The sequence below is a fragment of the Macaca mulatta genome, chromosome 13, assembly GCF_049350105.2.
Source record: "Macaca mulatta isolate MMU2019108-1 chromosome 13, T2T-MMU8v2.0, whole genome shotgun sequence".
NCBI lineage: Eukaryota > Metazoa > Chordata > Mammalia > Primates > Cercopithecidae > Macaca > Macaca mulatta.
This window is the reverse complement of record NC_133418.1, coordinates 78,494,938-78,509,375: the sequence shown is the minus strand read 5'-3', so window position 1 is coordinate 78,509,375 and position 14,438 is coordinate 78,494,938. Positions and strand designations below refer to the sequence as shown.

General features: G+C 46.5%; 1 protein-coding gene across 2 annotated transcripts in view; it reads left to right on the top strand.

The window, feature by feature from the left end:
* Positions 1 to 14,438, top strand: part of EPAS1 (endothelial PAS domain protein 1) — a 90,663-nt gene that overhangs the window by 38,015 nt on the left and 38,210 nt on the right. For both annotated transcript variants that reach the window (XM_015112282.3, XM_077959632.1), the window contains one exon: positions 13,051 to 13,241. In XM_015112282.3, coding sequence (XP_014967768.1) covers positions 13,051 to 13,241 — 191 coding nt within the window. The remainder of the gene's footprint in view (positions 1 to 13,050; positions 13,242 to 14,438) is intronic.

The window sequence follows — 14,438 nt, the reverse complement described above, 5'->3', positions numbered from 1 at the left end:
ATCCCATGGGTAACGTTTATGAGTTACTGTTCAGCAAGAATGCCTTGCGGAGGTCTCTGTGGACTGAGCTGAGGCTCCAGCCTGTGGCAGCCCAAGGGTTGCTGCCATATTTAGAGCTTCCAACAGAGGGTTTCATTTTCCTTGGCTTTGGTGCCAAGAAAAGAGGGGTTCTCACACTTGCTGTCCAGCAGGGCCAAAGCATGGCTAGCAGGAGGAGCATGGAGGTTGGGTTCTGGCACTGCCCGCCATCTGGCACCTCAGCCACTGATCAGACAACAGGCTAGGCAATTATCTGGGCATCTGACTTTAGCTACCTGTCCTTTTGTTTAAAGCCATTTTTTGTGCTTGGCACCTTATGGATACTCAACAAGGGCTGTTTAATGAATGCGTTCTCCCCACCCCTGTCTTGCTCTGTGTTCTCTAGCCTGTCTCCCGACCACTGGCACCTCTGCTCATTCTTACAGTGTGTCTTTGTCATCACTCTGCCATCCTGATTGCCTCCCCATATCCTGCTCTTCCTTCAAAGCCTACCTCCAGCAGAAGTTCTCCTTCTCTTCTCCAGTCTTGCAGGCTTTCTCCTCCCAAACTCCTAGAGCCCTGACTATTCAGCCCAGTCTTCAGGACTTGATTCTTCACCTCTCTGCAAGCTCCCTGAAGTCAGGGATAGTTGTTCCACATTTCATTCTACTGCTCACAGCCCCAGCATAGGAAGAGGGAATCATTAATATATGTTGAATGAGCAGAGGGAATAAGCCATTGCTGGGGGAAAAATACAGTTTTATTTCCCAAATTGCTCAATGTTATTTGAGAGCATGATAATAAATTTGGAAAAGACTTTTAGCATTTCCTGTGGCTTTTGATGACTTCTTTACAAAGGAATGGAAATGTGCACAGACATCTCACTTCTCATCAGAGCAAGAGGGGGCAGCAATAGGGGAAAGCAAGTGTTTGCGCTGTGGCATGAATCAGATCCCACAATGCTGGACATGTGAGCATGTGAACAGGCCTCAGATCAGGGTTCTTTATAAAGGAAGCCCAGGAGAGATTCTCTACCAGCTCATTCCTCTTTCACTTTTCCTTTTTCTTTGCTTTCCTTTTTCTTCTTTTTTTAATACAGAGGGGAGAAGGGGTTATGGGATGGGGGTAGGAGAGTGAGGGATCCGTGTTTTTTCCCCCTTCTCTTTCTGTTTTGAAATACTTTAAATTCCGGGAACCAGAAGTTCTGGCAACATGTTGGGATTAGTAAGGCAGATCCTAGGATATTTCACCATTAGCATGTGATCAAGCATCAGTCCTGATTAAAAGGCTAAACAAATGTTGTTTTCTTTGAAATTAAAGTGTCTGAAATAAAGAAGAGAGAACTGACCCTTCAAATCATATTCTGTGCTTGAAAAGAGTCCCTACAACTGTCTGTCCCGGTTATGTGCACCCCCACCCCCCGCCCGTCTTTTTCCATCCAGAATGTTTGACGACACTGCCAGGGGAATTTCTGCCCCCTCCTTCCTGTATATACCCAGTGCTGGCCTCTGAGGCCGTCCAGCTCTGTTTTCTCATGACACAGTGATTATTTTTGGCATTGCAGATATTTTCTCTAATGTTATTACCCACCCCCCTTCTTGGTTGCCTTTTGTGGAACAATCTTTTGGGTAACTCCCTGTAAATCTGAGGGTTAATTTTGGTTCAGTGTGGTAGAGGAGGCAGTAGGAGAGAGGAGGAACGACTTCTACTCCGAAGCGCCCCACCCCCACCTTAGAAGAGCCGGAGAGGTCCTCTCACGCCCTGCTCATGAAAGAGCTTGCTTTCACCAGCTCTGTGCTCACCATTCATCCTTTCTGCCGGCGGGCTTGAGGATATGGATATCCAGAGGTGACGCTGGGGGCTGCACCTCGGGGATGGCATCTTAATGACTTGACTTGGCGGGTGTTAGAACAGCCCCATTCAGAGTGAGTTCACTCCCTGCGCAGTTGGCTCACTCAGCCTCTGTCCATAGAGTTCTCTTGTTCACGCTGCAGGAGGAAATGGAGATTTCCAAGTGGGAAGGAGGCTTCCCGATGCTTTAACTCTTCACTGAAGGGAAGAGGAGCTGCAGAGAGCGAAATAAAATCTAAGCCGCCCCAGCTGCAGCGCCTGGGAGAGGAGCGAGGCTGGGCTGGGGATGGAGGCCAAGGCAGCTGGGATCACTTTTTCTGGCCTCCTTGAGAGGGAAAGGAAAAGAGTAAAGGGCATTTTTGATTGTCTTTCACAATCAGCAAATATTTACGCAGTTTGTCTGCCCTAGCCCAGGTTCCAGGGAAGGATACGCAAAAGTGGAAGCTGTTGTGTCTGTGCCCTTCCCCCGGTACTTATAGTCCAGTTATAGGAGCAGGACGTTTGCATAGAAAAGCCACCAAGACAGGGAGGCCTTTAATAAAGGCCTGTGAGTAATGTGGGCAGAAATACCCTGGATTTCTGCGGCCAGGGACACTGCTGGAAGAAGTAGGGCTTGAGCTGGTCTTGAGGGGTGGGTTCTGAAGAAATAGGAAGGAATAAAATGATGCAAATAGGGAAGACGTGAAGGAGGAGAGGGACATTAATGTAGGGCTTAGTAAAATCCCATAAAGGAAGACACAAAGAGAACAGGATTCTTCCTGGCAAGAGAGAAGATTGGACTTGTTGGACTTTACGTGCCTCAGATTAGGATGGCAGCAGGCAGCACTAACCCTGCCAGGTGGCATCTTCAGTCTCAAGATCGCATGTGTTCCTGGGTCTCTTTCTACTCAAAGTGTGAGGTCACAGACCAGTAGAATCAGCATCATCTGAGGGTTGTCAGAAAGGCAGAATCCCAGGCTCCAGCCTAGATCCTACTGAGCCTGCACCTTAACAAGATCCCTGTGTGATTCCTAGCCACAGCAAAGGTTGGGAAGTGCTGCTCTGGGTAACTCCACAGGCAGCTGTCAGCAGCACTAGTTCAGACCCCAGATTTGATTCACAGAGGTGAGAAAACACCGACAGACACACACACACCTTGAGTGTCTGCAAGGTGACTCTTCCCAGATGGAAACCGCCTATTCTAATTAAGAGCTGAATTAGAATTCTTAGGAAAGATCTAGAACAGTGAGCAGCTTTGAGGAATCCACAGAAGTGAAGTCATTGAAGTGGTTTTTATCCGATGTCTCCAGTTTGTACCACTTTGTACTACTGATGCTTTAGAGGACACCAAAAGAACAGGTGTGGGGTTCTTTCCCTGAAGAGTATGTGGTCTAGTTAGGGAGAGAGAAGCCACAGAAGTGAAATCAAGGGAGAGCAACACAGGGCCGAATCGTGCGTGTGTCATCTGTGAAGTGGGACTTGGAGGAGAAGCCAGTGCAGGTGAGGCGTGAGGCCTTCCTAGGGAAACGGATGCATAGGAGACCTTGAAATATGAGCCTAGTTCAGACAGGCCTAGGACATGGAGAGAGTATATTCCAGGCAGGGAGTGGGAGGGGCAGCAGCAGGAGCTAAGTCCCCCCTAGAGGCTGAAGTGGGGTGGGAAGCTGCTCCCCACTTGCCCCACGGAGTTTGCTTCATGCCGAGGAATCCGTTTTACATCTCAGGCCCTTTCTTCTTGATTCTACTGCTGTGCAATTTGTCAATTTTCTTAGCTGAAGGCAGTGTTGTAGGAACAGGATGGCAGCACAGGCAGAAGGGTTTGAGCCAAACCACAGATTGTGCTGTTGGAAGCTTGTGAGATCCAAAGGAAGAAGGCTGCTGATGGGTAGATGCCCTAAGGAAAAAATCTAAATCAGATCTGGTAACAGCCTGATGTGGGGAAATACCTTCAAGCCCAGAGAGGTGGCACCAAAGAAAACAGTCTAGTGAAAAGGAAACAACCTGTGGCAGCTGTAGACTCCGCAAGCAAAGCACAAATCTTTTTTCTTTTTCTTTTAAAGGCAGACTTCTCCAAGCTGAGAACTATCCCAAGGGGGCTGGTCTGCCAGCTGAGGGGCTGACCTCAGGCAAAAGGGTGGCCAGCGTGTCTCACTTTGTTGCTTCCCAGACCAAGTGTGTGTCTCAAAAAGCTCATCAGATTTAGTATCCTAGAAGGCTTCACCCTCAAGATGCCCAGCTCCCCTACATCTTTTGAACCTGTAATAGGGACTTGCTTATTGGCCTTGTAGGGAAGGTCACCCAATTACAATCAAGAATATGGGATTTAGGGTCAAATGATCCAGGTTTGAGTGCTGGCTCTATCACTAGGTGATGGCTGGGCATGCCACTAACATCCGTGGGGTCTGTCTCCTCGTGTGTAAAATGCGAGTGATATACCTGCTCTGCAAGATTGATTCAAGATTAAACAGAAGCAATATGCTGAGAGTTCTTTACTAGCCAGAAAGAGTCACACGTGGTTGTTTCCTAGTTGTATAGTCAGTATCTCAGCTTGCCGGAGGTTAATTAGTCCCTTAGCTGAAGCCTGTATGGTGTCAAGGGTCGGGCAGTGGCAGACATCAGAGGCCACAGAGAGCAATGGAGAGCCAGGCAAATGCCTCCTGCATCTGCTGGCTTTCTCCCCGCTTTTTCATGAGTGAAGACAGCACCAGGTCTTTTCTGTACATCCCTGCAGTGGATAAGATGAGGGGTGGGGAAGATGGAAAGAACACTTTATTTTACACTGGGGGAAGAGGTCCTGCTCATCAACAAGGGTGACCCTCTTCTCAGAACTGGATTCGAGTCAAAGGAAGCCGCCAGTTTTAGCACAGCTGGTGTTCTCTTCAGATGCTTTGACCTGTGTATGCATAAGGAAGAGAAGCAGTCTAGAGAGAGCTGGCCATGGGGAAAGGAGGCTGAGCCTGGTTCCAAGGCTGAGACTGTTGCATGTCCTGTCTTCCTTCCCTCTGATACTGCCCTCTGAAGCACCGCAACCCGTGCTCTGTGCTCAGTAATGCTGGCCGTGGTCCTGAGGATGCCGGTGTTGCCAAATCTGCCGACTCAGCTTTCATGGGGTGGGTGTGGGGTCACTGCGAGGTGGCTATGGGGAGCTGGCAGCAAGCTGGATACATATCTTTTATTGTAAAATAATAAGCAATACCTGATGCCAAGGTAGTCACCATGGTGTTATTTATAACAGCTAAAAATTAGAAACCATAACTGAAAAGCAATCAGGGAATAGTAAAATGCATTGTGGTTCAGCCACATGATATGATATTGCCGGCTATTATGAATATTTTGAAAGAATTCTTAATGGGACATCCTGTTAAGTAAAAAGAGCAAAGTATTATAAATCCAATGAGATCTCAGTTTGTTTTCTTCATACCTTTTTGTATTTTTGAAGTTGCTTATGCTAAATATGCATTACCTTTATCTTCACCAAGGCATTTTTAAAAAGGAAATGATGTGTTGGGAAAAGCTAAGTTATAGATGGACAGATAATGAAGGTCTGTTTCTAATCGTGCCACATGTCCAGCGCTGCTTGTCAGCAGGTGCTCTGTTCACAGGTTCTTGAAAAAGCCAGAACTCGGGGCTTTTGTTCCAGTTCCACATATTCCCATTACCTTTCTAAACCTCAGTTTTTCCTTATCTCTAAAATGGGAATGATGGTAGCTGCTCTTCCTATCCTACTGTGTGAAATTTACAAGGTTAGTCACAGATTTCCAGATTCACTCACAAGTTTTTTACAGACTGTAATGTGTGATCCAAATGTAAAGTGGTATTATTCACTAATATGTACAATAAAGAATGCCCCACTGTCTTAGCCCATTTGGGCAGCTACAAGATACCATAAACTGAGTGGCTTATAAACAACAGAGTTTCATTTCTCATGGTTCTGGCTGCCAGGAAGTCCACTATCCAGGTGCCGGCAGATTCAGTGTCTCGTAAGGGCCCACTTTCTGGTTCACAGCTGTGTCTCCACATGGTGGAAGGGGTGAGAGCGTTCCCCTGGGCCTCCTTTACAAGTGCACTAATCCCATTCACGAGAACTTCACTGTCATGACTTAATCACCTCCCAGCGGTTCCACCTTCAAATACCATCACATTGGGAGTGGGGATTTCAACATAAGTATTTTGAGGGGACATAAACATTCAGACCTTGGCACCCACTAAGGCTTGGGCTTGAGGAAGCCCAGCACAGGGACAGTTCATTATGATTATTCCTGTGTATGCACAGCTTTTCCCAGCTGGGCTGGGGAGTCCACGTGTCCTCCAGTTACGTAAGGAGCTGGGTTATCTGGAGCCCCAGATGGGCTGCTTAGTAATTGAATCTGCTGCTCTCTTCTATAAGGCTGCCTGGGGCTGAGAAGGCCAGTAGATAAGTATCTCCAGTCAGCCCAAGCAGAATTGACCATTAGAGGGCCACGCTGGGTGAGCCCCAGACATTACTGTCAGCTCTGAATGCAGTCCAGGGCCTCTGCTCCAGGGACACAGACCGTCAGAGTAGGTCAGAGAGCTGGAGGCTCAGCCCCAGCGGAGGGGAGGTTGGGAGGCTGAGGTATGAGACGCTTTCCAGGATTCCTCATTCAGGGAAGTGGCAAGTGAAAGCATTTGTCCCTGTTTCAGCCACTCCAGTCTCATGTCTTCTCTCTTCTTTGTCCCCTCTTGTAGACTTTTGATATACTAGTCTGGATTATTAGTCTTATCTCCCAGATGGTCTGTGGTCTCTTTCAGGATAGAGACCATGCCCCTCAGGAGAGGTGTGTATATTAAAGCATATTAATGCCTTTTTTCTCTTGTCAAAGTCTGTCTGATCTGGCCAGCTCCTCCTCAATTTGCTAATTTATATTTTCTATTCTGAATTTGTAACTTTTTGTTGTTTTGCTTTGAGATGGGTTCTCACTGTCACCTGAGCTCGAGTGCAGTGGTGCATGGCTCACTGCAGCCTCGAGTTCCCAGGTCAAGGGATCCTCCTGCCTCAGCCTCCTGCGTAGCTGGGACCACCAGTGTGTACCACCATGCCCAGCTAATTTCTAATTTTTTTAGAGATGGGGTCTTTCTGTGTTGCCTAGCTGGTCTCAAACTCCTGGGCTCAAGCAGTCCTCCTACCTCAGCCTCCCAAAGTGCTGTGATTAATAGGCATGAGTCACTGTGTCTGGCCTATTTTCGGTGTTCACTATCTAACACTGATACCTTTCCTCCCCTTTGTGATAGATTCCCCTACTGATCACTGCAGCCGTTGGACATCAGAATGTATCTAGAACACTGACCACTGGAACACGGCCTGCATCTCAGACATTTCTGTCACTCCTTTGGAATGGCCCTCAGAGCCAAGACCATTCTTTTCAATACCTTCAATTGTGGCAAAGTCTTATCTTTTGAGGGCACATTTTATCCTATCAAACAACCACAATCCATCCACAGCTAAGTCCGGTGAATAACGGGGTGGGTGAACTGGATATTGTTTAGGGTTTGAAATGAAGTGTGTCCTTTGAAGAGTTGTGACTGATTTTCTTATGTGGCTCTGAAGTTAATTGTAAAAAGACTTCCCAAAAGACAGAGCAATGGCCACCCACCAGCATAAAGTTACAGGCTTCTCCCAAGGTGGCTTCTTTGAAGGGTAGCCACCTTCTGTGTGGCATCCATTTCAGATGTCTCATTACTTTCATCTCCCTCTTCCTATTAGCCATAGCGCCTGGTACAGTGGTGATCACGCCAACTCCTAGATAAACAACTATTTGGCTTGTGATGGTGACTTCAAATTTGTTGGACACAGTGCATGGTAGAGGGAAAGAGTGTGGTTAGGTTTTGGAAGTGGATCTCGGTGTCAGTATTCCATAGACACATGATCACAGGCCCAGAAATCTATGTATTAATAAGTCCTCCAGGTGATTCTGATGCAGGCTAAAATTGAGAACCACTGCTCTGCAAAAATGGGGCCAATAACACTTCATCATTTAAGTGAGGATCAAATGAGACTGTTTATTAAATGCACCTGGCCCCAGTACTAAATAAATGTGTTTCCTTTTCTTCCTACTCTTTGAGAAGGTGACATAGCTGTTTGCATCTCCAAAAACATTTAAGTCCAACCCCATCTGCCTCCCCCCACCACACACCCCCACCCACCCACCCACCCTTCCTTTAAAAACTGGCTGCTTTGGAACTGTGGTCCTCAGCCCTGGCTACACATGGGGAGCTTTTAAAACTCCCATTGCCCAGCCTGCACCTGAGACGTTAAATCTGAATCTCGGGGGTAGAGCCCAGGCATCTGTCTTTTAAGGTTCCTCTGGTGACTCCAGTGAGCAGCAAAACTGAGAACCAGTGACTTTGGTTCTGCCCCAATAAGTATGGGGACCAGTGACTCTTCCTCATCTCTGGAACCTGGAGCTGGGTGTGTTTCTCCCATCAGACAGCCCCTGTACAGCAGCCACAAGCCTCATGGAAGTGTCACTAGACCTCTCCCAATTGCATTTGACCTTTATTTCCTCCATTCTCAGCTTCTTGCAAATTGGCACCAGCTTAGAATTTCACCACCAACCAATAGACTGATCCCAGCTGGCTTAATTAGCTTCAGTCATCTCTACCTGCTGAAACCCATTCTGTTTCTAAGCCATTTAACCTTATAGGGTAATAGGCATATTGTTCTGATACGTGAATGGCCACAGGCATTAGGCATGTGAGTTCTAATCACTCTACAAGTCTAGCTCATTAGGCAGCCAACCCCTCGGTGTTACTGGTGACAGACATCTTGGGGCCTCACTCCAGGCTATGTTCGTATGGAAGTCAGGAACCAAGGTCATCTTGACCAAGAACAGATCATCCTTAGATTCATGACTTAAGTAGGGATCCCTAAGCCATGCTTGGAGCAGTGACCTAAAAGAAGATGTTTTTAAGATAGCGAAGCTCTGGGCAAAGAGGTTTATCCTGGATGAATTGTAGCATATCTCTGCTGACAATTTTAGGACGTTCAGTATTGTTTTATCTTTTGACTGGCTGCCTGGCTTAAGTGGTTGTTAACTTTAGCTGGGATCAAATGTTTCAGAATGTGAGCTTCCACCTCGGGGAGACTAACTATAAATTTGTGCATATTAAAATGTCCAGGGGAAAAAAACCAAACCCAAAACAAACAGAAACAGCTTGTTCTTCACCTGCGGCATAGATAGATACTGCGGCAGGGTTGGACCTGCTGCTTTTGTGGAGCACTGCCGAGCCACATCTGATAAGATTCTACCACATTCCGAGCACTACTGTGACTGGCACCTGTGTCTGCTAAGGCCCACAGCACTGAGTCCCTTCTTCCCCCTCCGACCCCATCTGAACTCTGATGCTAGTTCTTAGTCCTACTCTTAACATTCCAGGTGTTCTTCTAAGGTGAATGGGTGCTCGCTTAAAGACAGGAGGCTCCCCTCATGAAATTTTTGTCACTGTATTTAAAAAAGTCTTAGCCTCTGCTTCCCAAAGTATGTGTGAACATCCAGGTTGTGGGAAAGTATCAGCACAGCACTGGGAACATCAAAGTTGTACAGTAAATGATAGTTTCCTTGCTGCCAATGGAAAAACTTTTGATCTTGGACCCAGAAGAACTAGGTTTGAGACAATGTTTTTAGCAAATTATTTAATATCTCTAAATCTCCACATCCTCATTTATTAAATGGGGATGATAATTTCTATCTCTCAGGGTTGTGAGAATCCAATGAGACAACACATGTTAAGAAAAAGTGCTTTCTGCAAAGGTATTATTATTTGTCCTTTTAGTTTCAGCTGACATCCCACCTCCCTGACTTTTGAACCAAGAGGCTGCCTTAGATTCTCAAGCTTTCTTTTTCTGGAAGTTAAGATGTTGCTGTTTGTTTATTTCTTGCTAAAGCCACTATCTCCTACCATTAAGCAGTGAGAAGAGTATCCGCCTAGGAAGAGCAGGGTTCTAGCCCTAGCTCTGCCACTGATTAGCTGGATTGCTCTAGGCAAGTAACTTACCTGCTCAAGTGTCTGTTTTCAGATCTGTGAAAGGGGAACAGTGACAACACCTGTGTTGCCCACCTCACTTGGTTGCAAGGATGGAATTAGATAGGAATCCCCTGTGTATTTCAGGACTTCTAAGTGTCTGCTCACTGACTACAAAGCCTTCAATGGCTTATGTAGGCGTTGGCTTTGTGACATTGGGCAAATGACATACTATGCCTGAGCCTCAGTTTCCACATCTCTAAATTGTGTAAACAATACCTACTTTATTTTGTTGTTAGGAAGAGTATAATGAGCTAATATATGAAAGGTTCTTGGTATAGCACTAGGCACAAAAATTATAGCAAGACTCACATATCAGATACCATTGTCAGAGCATTGACTCCAGATTGCCTTTTCCCTACCTGGCTTTTCCTCTCTGCCTCTTCTACTCCAAGGAAGGGGCCAATGGCAGAGGGAAGCCTTGTGCATGCAGATATTGGCGTTAATGCCATAGCCTGTGCTGGGATTGCTTTTGCTTCAGGATGGCTTATCTTGGCCCCTGATGATGAGGTTATGTGTTGATGATGCTTTTGTTGGAGAGCCCAAGAGTTAGTGCTAGAGAATGAAATCCAGCATCTTTCACCTGACTCTCATGACCCAAAGGCATGATGTGTGTGGTTTCAGCATCCTGCCCTCTTCCCATCCTCCTTTCCTGTGCCAGAATACGTGCAATTCTTTAACTTTTTCTCCACAATCAGGTCAGGATTAAAATGCAAATGGGAGGGACTAGTATAAAAACTGCCACTAAAGGTCTAATCAGGGCAATTCCTGAGAAGGTGGGGAAAGAAGGGTGCAGGAGTAGGTGTCCTGAGGGTTGGAAGTCAGGGAGAGAGGGAAACAGGGATTAGGTAAAGGAAGCAGAAAAGGGAGCTAGGACAAGAAAAATAGTTTCACTCATTTCACAATTTTTCTGAAGGTTCTTCTTGCCCATCAACAGCTGTTGGACAATTCGTCCTTTAATCCGAGTATATGATGCTTAATCCATCCACAGAGCTGGACAGTCTGTCTTTTTAAATGAAGCATGTTGTAAAATCAAAACAGTGCTTCTGCCCCAAATCTTGAGGGATTTGAGAGGCATGTTCACATTCCATGAATCCCAAAATACAGATTTTCTGTCCAAATAACAGGCTGCAAAGCCAAACAAAAGGAGGAGCAGTCTCTGGAATCTCAGATGGCAGGACAGAGCAAGCCAGCTGGAGCTAACTGAATTGAGGCCTTGAAACCTATGAACCGCGCTGGACACTTTTTAATTTTATCTTATTTATATTTTTATAGAGACGAGGTCTCACTATATTGCCCAGGCTGGTCTTGAACTCCTGGGCCCAGGTGATCCTCCCATCTCACCCTCCCAAGTACCTGGGACTACAGGTTCAAATACTACCATGCCCGGCTTAGATGCCTTTTAAAAAATTTAAAAAACAGATTTGTTTCTTTATTAAATATGCAATATAGGTTATTTACAGAAACACAAGAAGACACAGATAAGCACTATAAAGCAAAACGAAAACCAAAAAAACTTCCTGTAACCTCACTACCCTGCAACTGCTAACATTTGTGAGTAGGAGACAGGACAGTCACTGGTGGTTAAGTGCCATGATTCTGGGGCCCACCTGCCCAGTGCAAAGCCCAGCTTCCCCATTTACCTGCTGGAGGCCACAGGTGAATTACTTGGCCTCTATGGGGCAGTTTCCTCATATGTAAATTAGGTATAATAATAATAATAATGCCTACTTCCAAGGCAGTTGTGTGAGTTTAAATAAGCCAAGATGAACATCACACACCGGGTCCTATTGTGGGGAGGGGGGGCGAAGGGATAGCATTAGGAGATATACCTAATGTAAATGATGAGTTAATGGGTGCAGCACACCAACATGGCACATGTATACGTATGTAACAAACCTGCACATTGTGCACATGTACCCTAGAACTTAAAGTATGATAATGAAAAAAAAAAGTACTTGTAAGAACTGTTTCTGTGATACCTATAATAGTAGTTATTATACATCTAGCCTTTCTCCTATATAAGTTATAGAAGTATTATGTATAATACATTTCTATGAAAACAGAATTGTCCTGTACTGTTTTGTAACTTTTTAACTCTCATGATTGCCTTTTCATGGCCATCTTTTTAATTAGTATTAGCTAACATCGATTGCTTACAGTTGGTGGAACAGGCTTAGTGCTAAAGATTTTATATAAATTATCACATTTAGTCCTCACAATTAACTCTGTAGGGTAAGCACTATTGTTGTCATTTTACAGATGAGGAGACTGAGGCTAAGCAATTTAAATTATTTATTTACAGAGCTAACGAGCAGAGAAGTTAGAACTCCAATCTAAACATTCTGGCTTTTAAATTTGCCTGTGTTAGAACTTGCCATGGACTTTATAAGAAAGTCCAGGATTTCTTTAGGACTTCCTGAAAAGAGGCAAGCTTCAGTGCGTGTCATCTTTCCTTCCATCCTGCAGCAAAGAGGAGAATGCGGCTGAGACAGCCTGGCAACCTATGCTGGCAGTGCTTAGAAAATGTTTGTGCCCACTCCTTTTTAATCCTTGACAGAATGCACGTTGGTACTCTAGACTGTTGGGTGTCTGGCTAACTGTTCTTGGGCTGTAATGGTATTTTCAGTTTTTACTGTGGAAATCACTCTCTGATATGAAGCGGGATCTAGGGTTCAGTACTACTCTTAATTTTTTCTGAATGTGTCTTATGCAGAAAAAGAACCTTAAAGCAGTTTTTTATCGTGTTCTCCAGAGCCCTTGACAAAGCCATCTGAGCCACTGATCATAGCTTCCTTATCCTTCTCTTTCCATCCCTGGACATTCACCCCTATCCCCAGATAATCCAGGGCCAGGTCCCAGGCATTGCCAGTTAATTTAATCAGCAAGTCTTTGCCCAGACTCCACCCATGTGAAGCCCTGTTCTGGCCTTCACAGGGCATGCAAGAGGAGGACGTTGGTTGCAAAGACACCAACACACACAAAAGCAGAGCTAACAATACAAAGCAGCTTGTGTGTGGCTCAGATGACTGGTGTGAGCCCAGATCAGTCCAGTGGGGTAGTGTGGCTGCGCTGTGGGTTGGGGCCATGGGGATATCCTGGCCAGAGGTATGATAGGCTGACAGTAATCTTACCGGGACTAACCCCTTCTTTTCCACTTAGGAGTAGCTCGGAGAGGAGGAAGGAGAAGTCCCGGGATGCCGCACGGTGCCGGCGGAGCAAGGAGACGGAGGTGTTCTACGAGCTGGCCCATGAGCTGCCTCTGCCCCACAGCGTGAGCTCCCATCTGGACAAGGCCTCCATCATGCGACTGGCGATCAGCTTCCTGCGAACACACAAGCTCCTCTCCTCAGGTAAGGCCAGCAGGCTCCCCTAGGCTGGGCAGATGCCAGCCTTACCAGCATGTTCCTATATGCAGGGGACCCTTCTGCTGCCAGAGCTGGAAAGTCTTCCCACTACAGAACTTTCACCCACAGAATCACCATCATGAGTGCTTTATTCCTTCGTGTTAAACATCTCTCTTCCAGCAGTGACCTTCACTGTGAATCCAGCCGTGAGAGGAGGGCAGGGACAGGACCAGGGAAGAACACGGGCACCCAGAGGCTGGGGAGAACACGGGCTGGGAGAACCAAGGACAGCTTTTGCTGACTTCTCAGTTTGTTGCCATCTGGCCCATAAGACCCATCCTCCACACTAGATTGAGTCTGTAGGACGCCTTCTCATCCTTAACTTCCAGTGCTTTAGCTAGAACAGCAAGTAGGCATGCCCAGATGATCTTTTCCCTCTGAGAAGCCAGTTAGGCCAAGCAAATCATTTAGTCTCTCTGAACATTGGTTTCCTTATCTATAAAATGGCGTTAAACATACTTCTTGCCCAGGCTGTCGGTGAGAATGGACTGAAATGATGTCTGTAAATCACCTGGCCTGGCTGAGCTCACTCACACTGGGGAGTCCTTGACAGCTGACAGCCGAGAGCATCACCCCTCCCCAGAAAACAACTGGTTCTCCCGTCCCGGGTACCTCTGCAACTCCACAGTTCACACAGCATTTGCTTTTTCTCAGTTACATTCTTCAGGAAACCATTTCCTATGCGTCCTGACCAGAAACAGGTGTCCTGAGAAGTCTTCTGGTTTCAGATCCTATGTGACATTCTCGTCAGGGGTGTCAGTTCTGTCAGGATGCTGGGCAGTGTGTTGTGCTCCTCCCCGCCTAGTCTGGTGCCACAGGTGGGGACAGTGTCTGACGGGTGAGCGTGAGGGAGGCACTCGGGGAGGGAGGGTTCTTTGGTGGTGGTTTTTCAGTTTTCCGGAGTAAGCCTGGTGCCTTGGAGACGGTGGATTCCGCCATCCTGTTATGAAGTGGCTATTCTGGGAAAGAGGGAATCCAGTGTGAGGCTGGGAGGCCAGACCAGAATGTACTATTCTAGTCCCTGGAGTACAGGAAGGATATGGGGGACAGACTTTCAGAAAATAGGACGACAGTTCAGTGGGCCTGGGGTTGGAAGGCTAGGCCTAAAGAGGCGAAATGTGCAGACAAGAGCAGGAGAGCCAA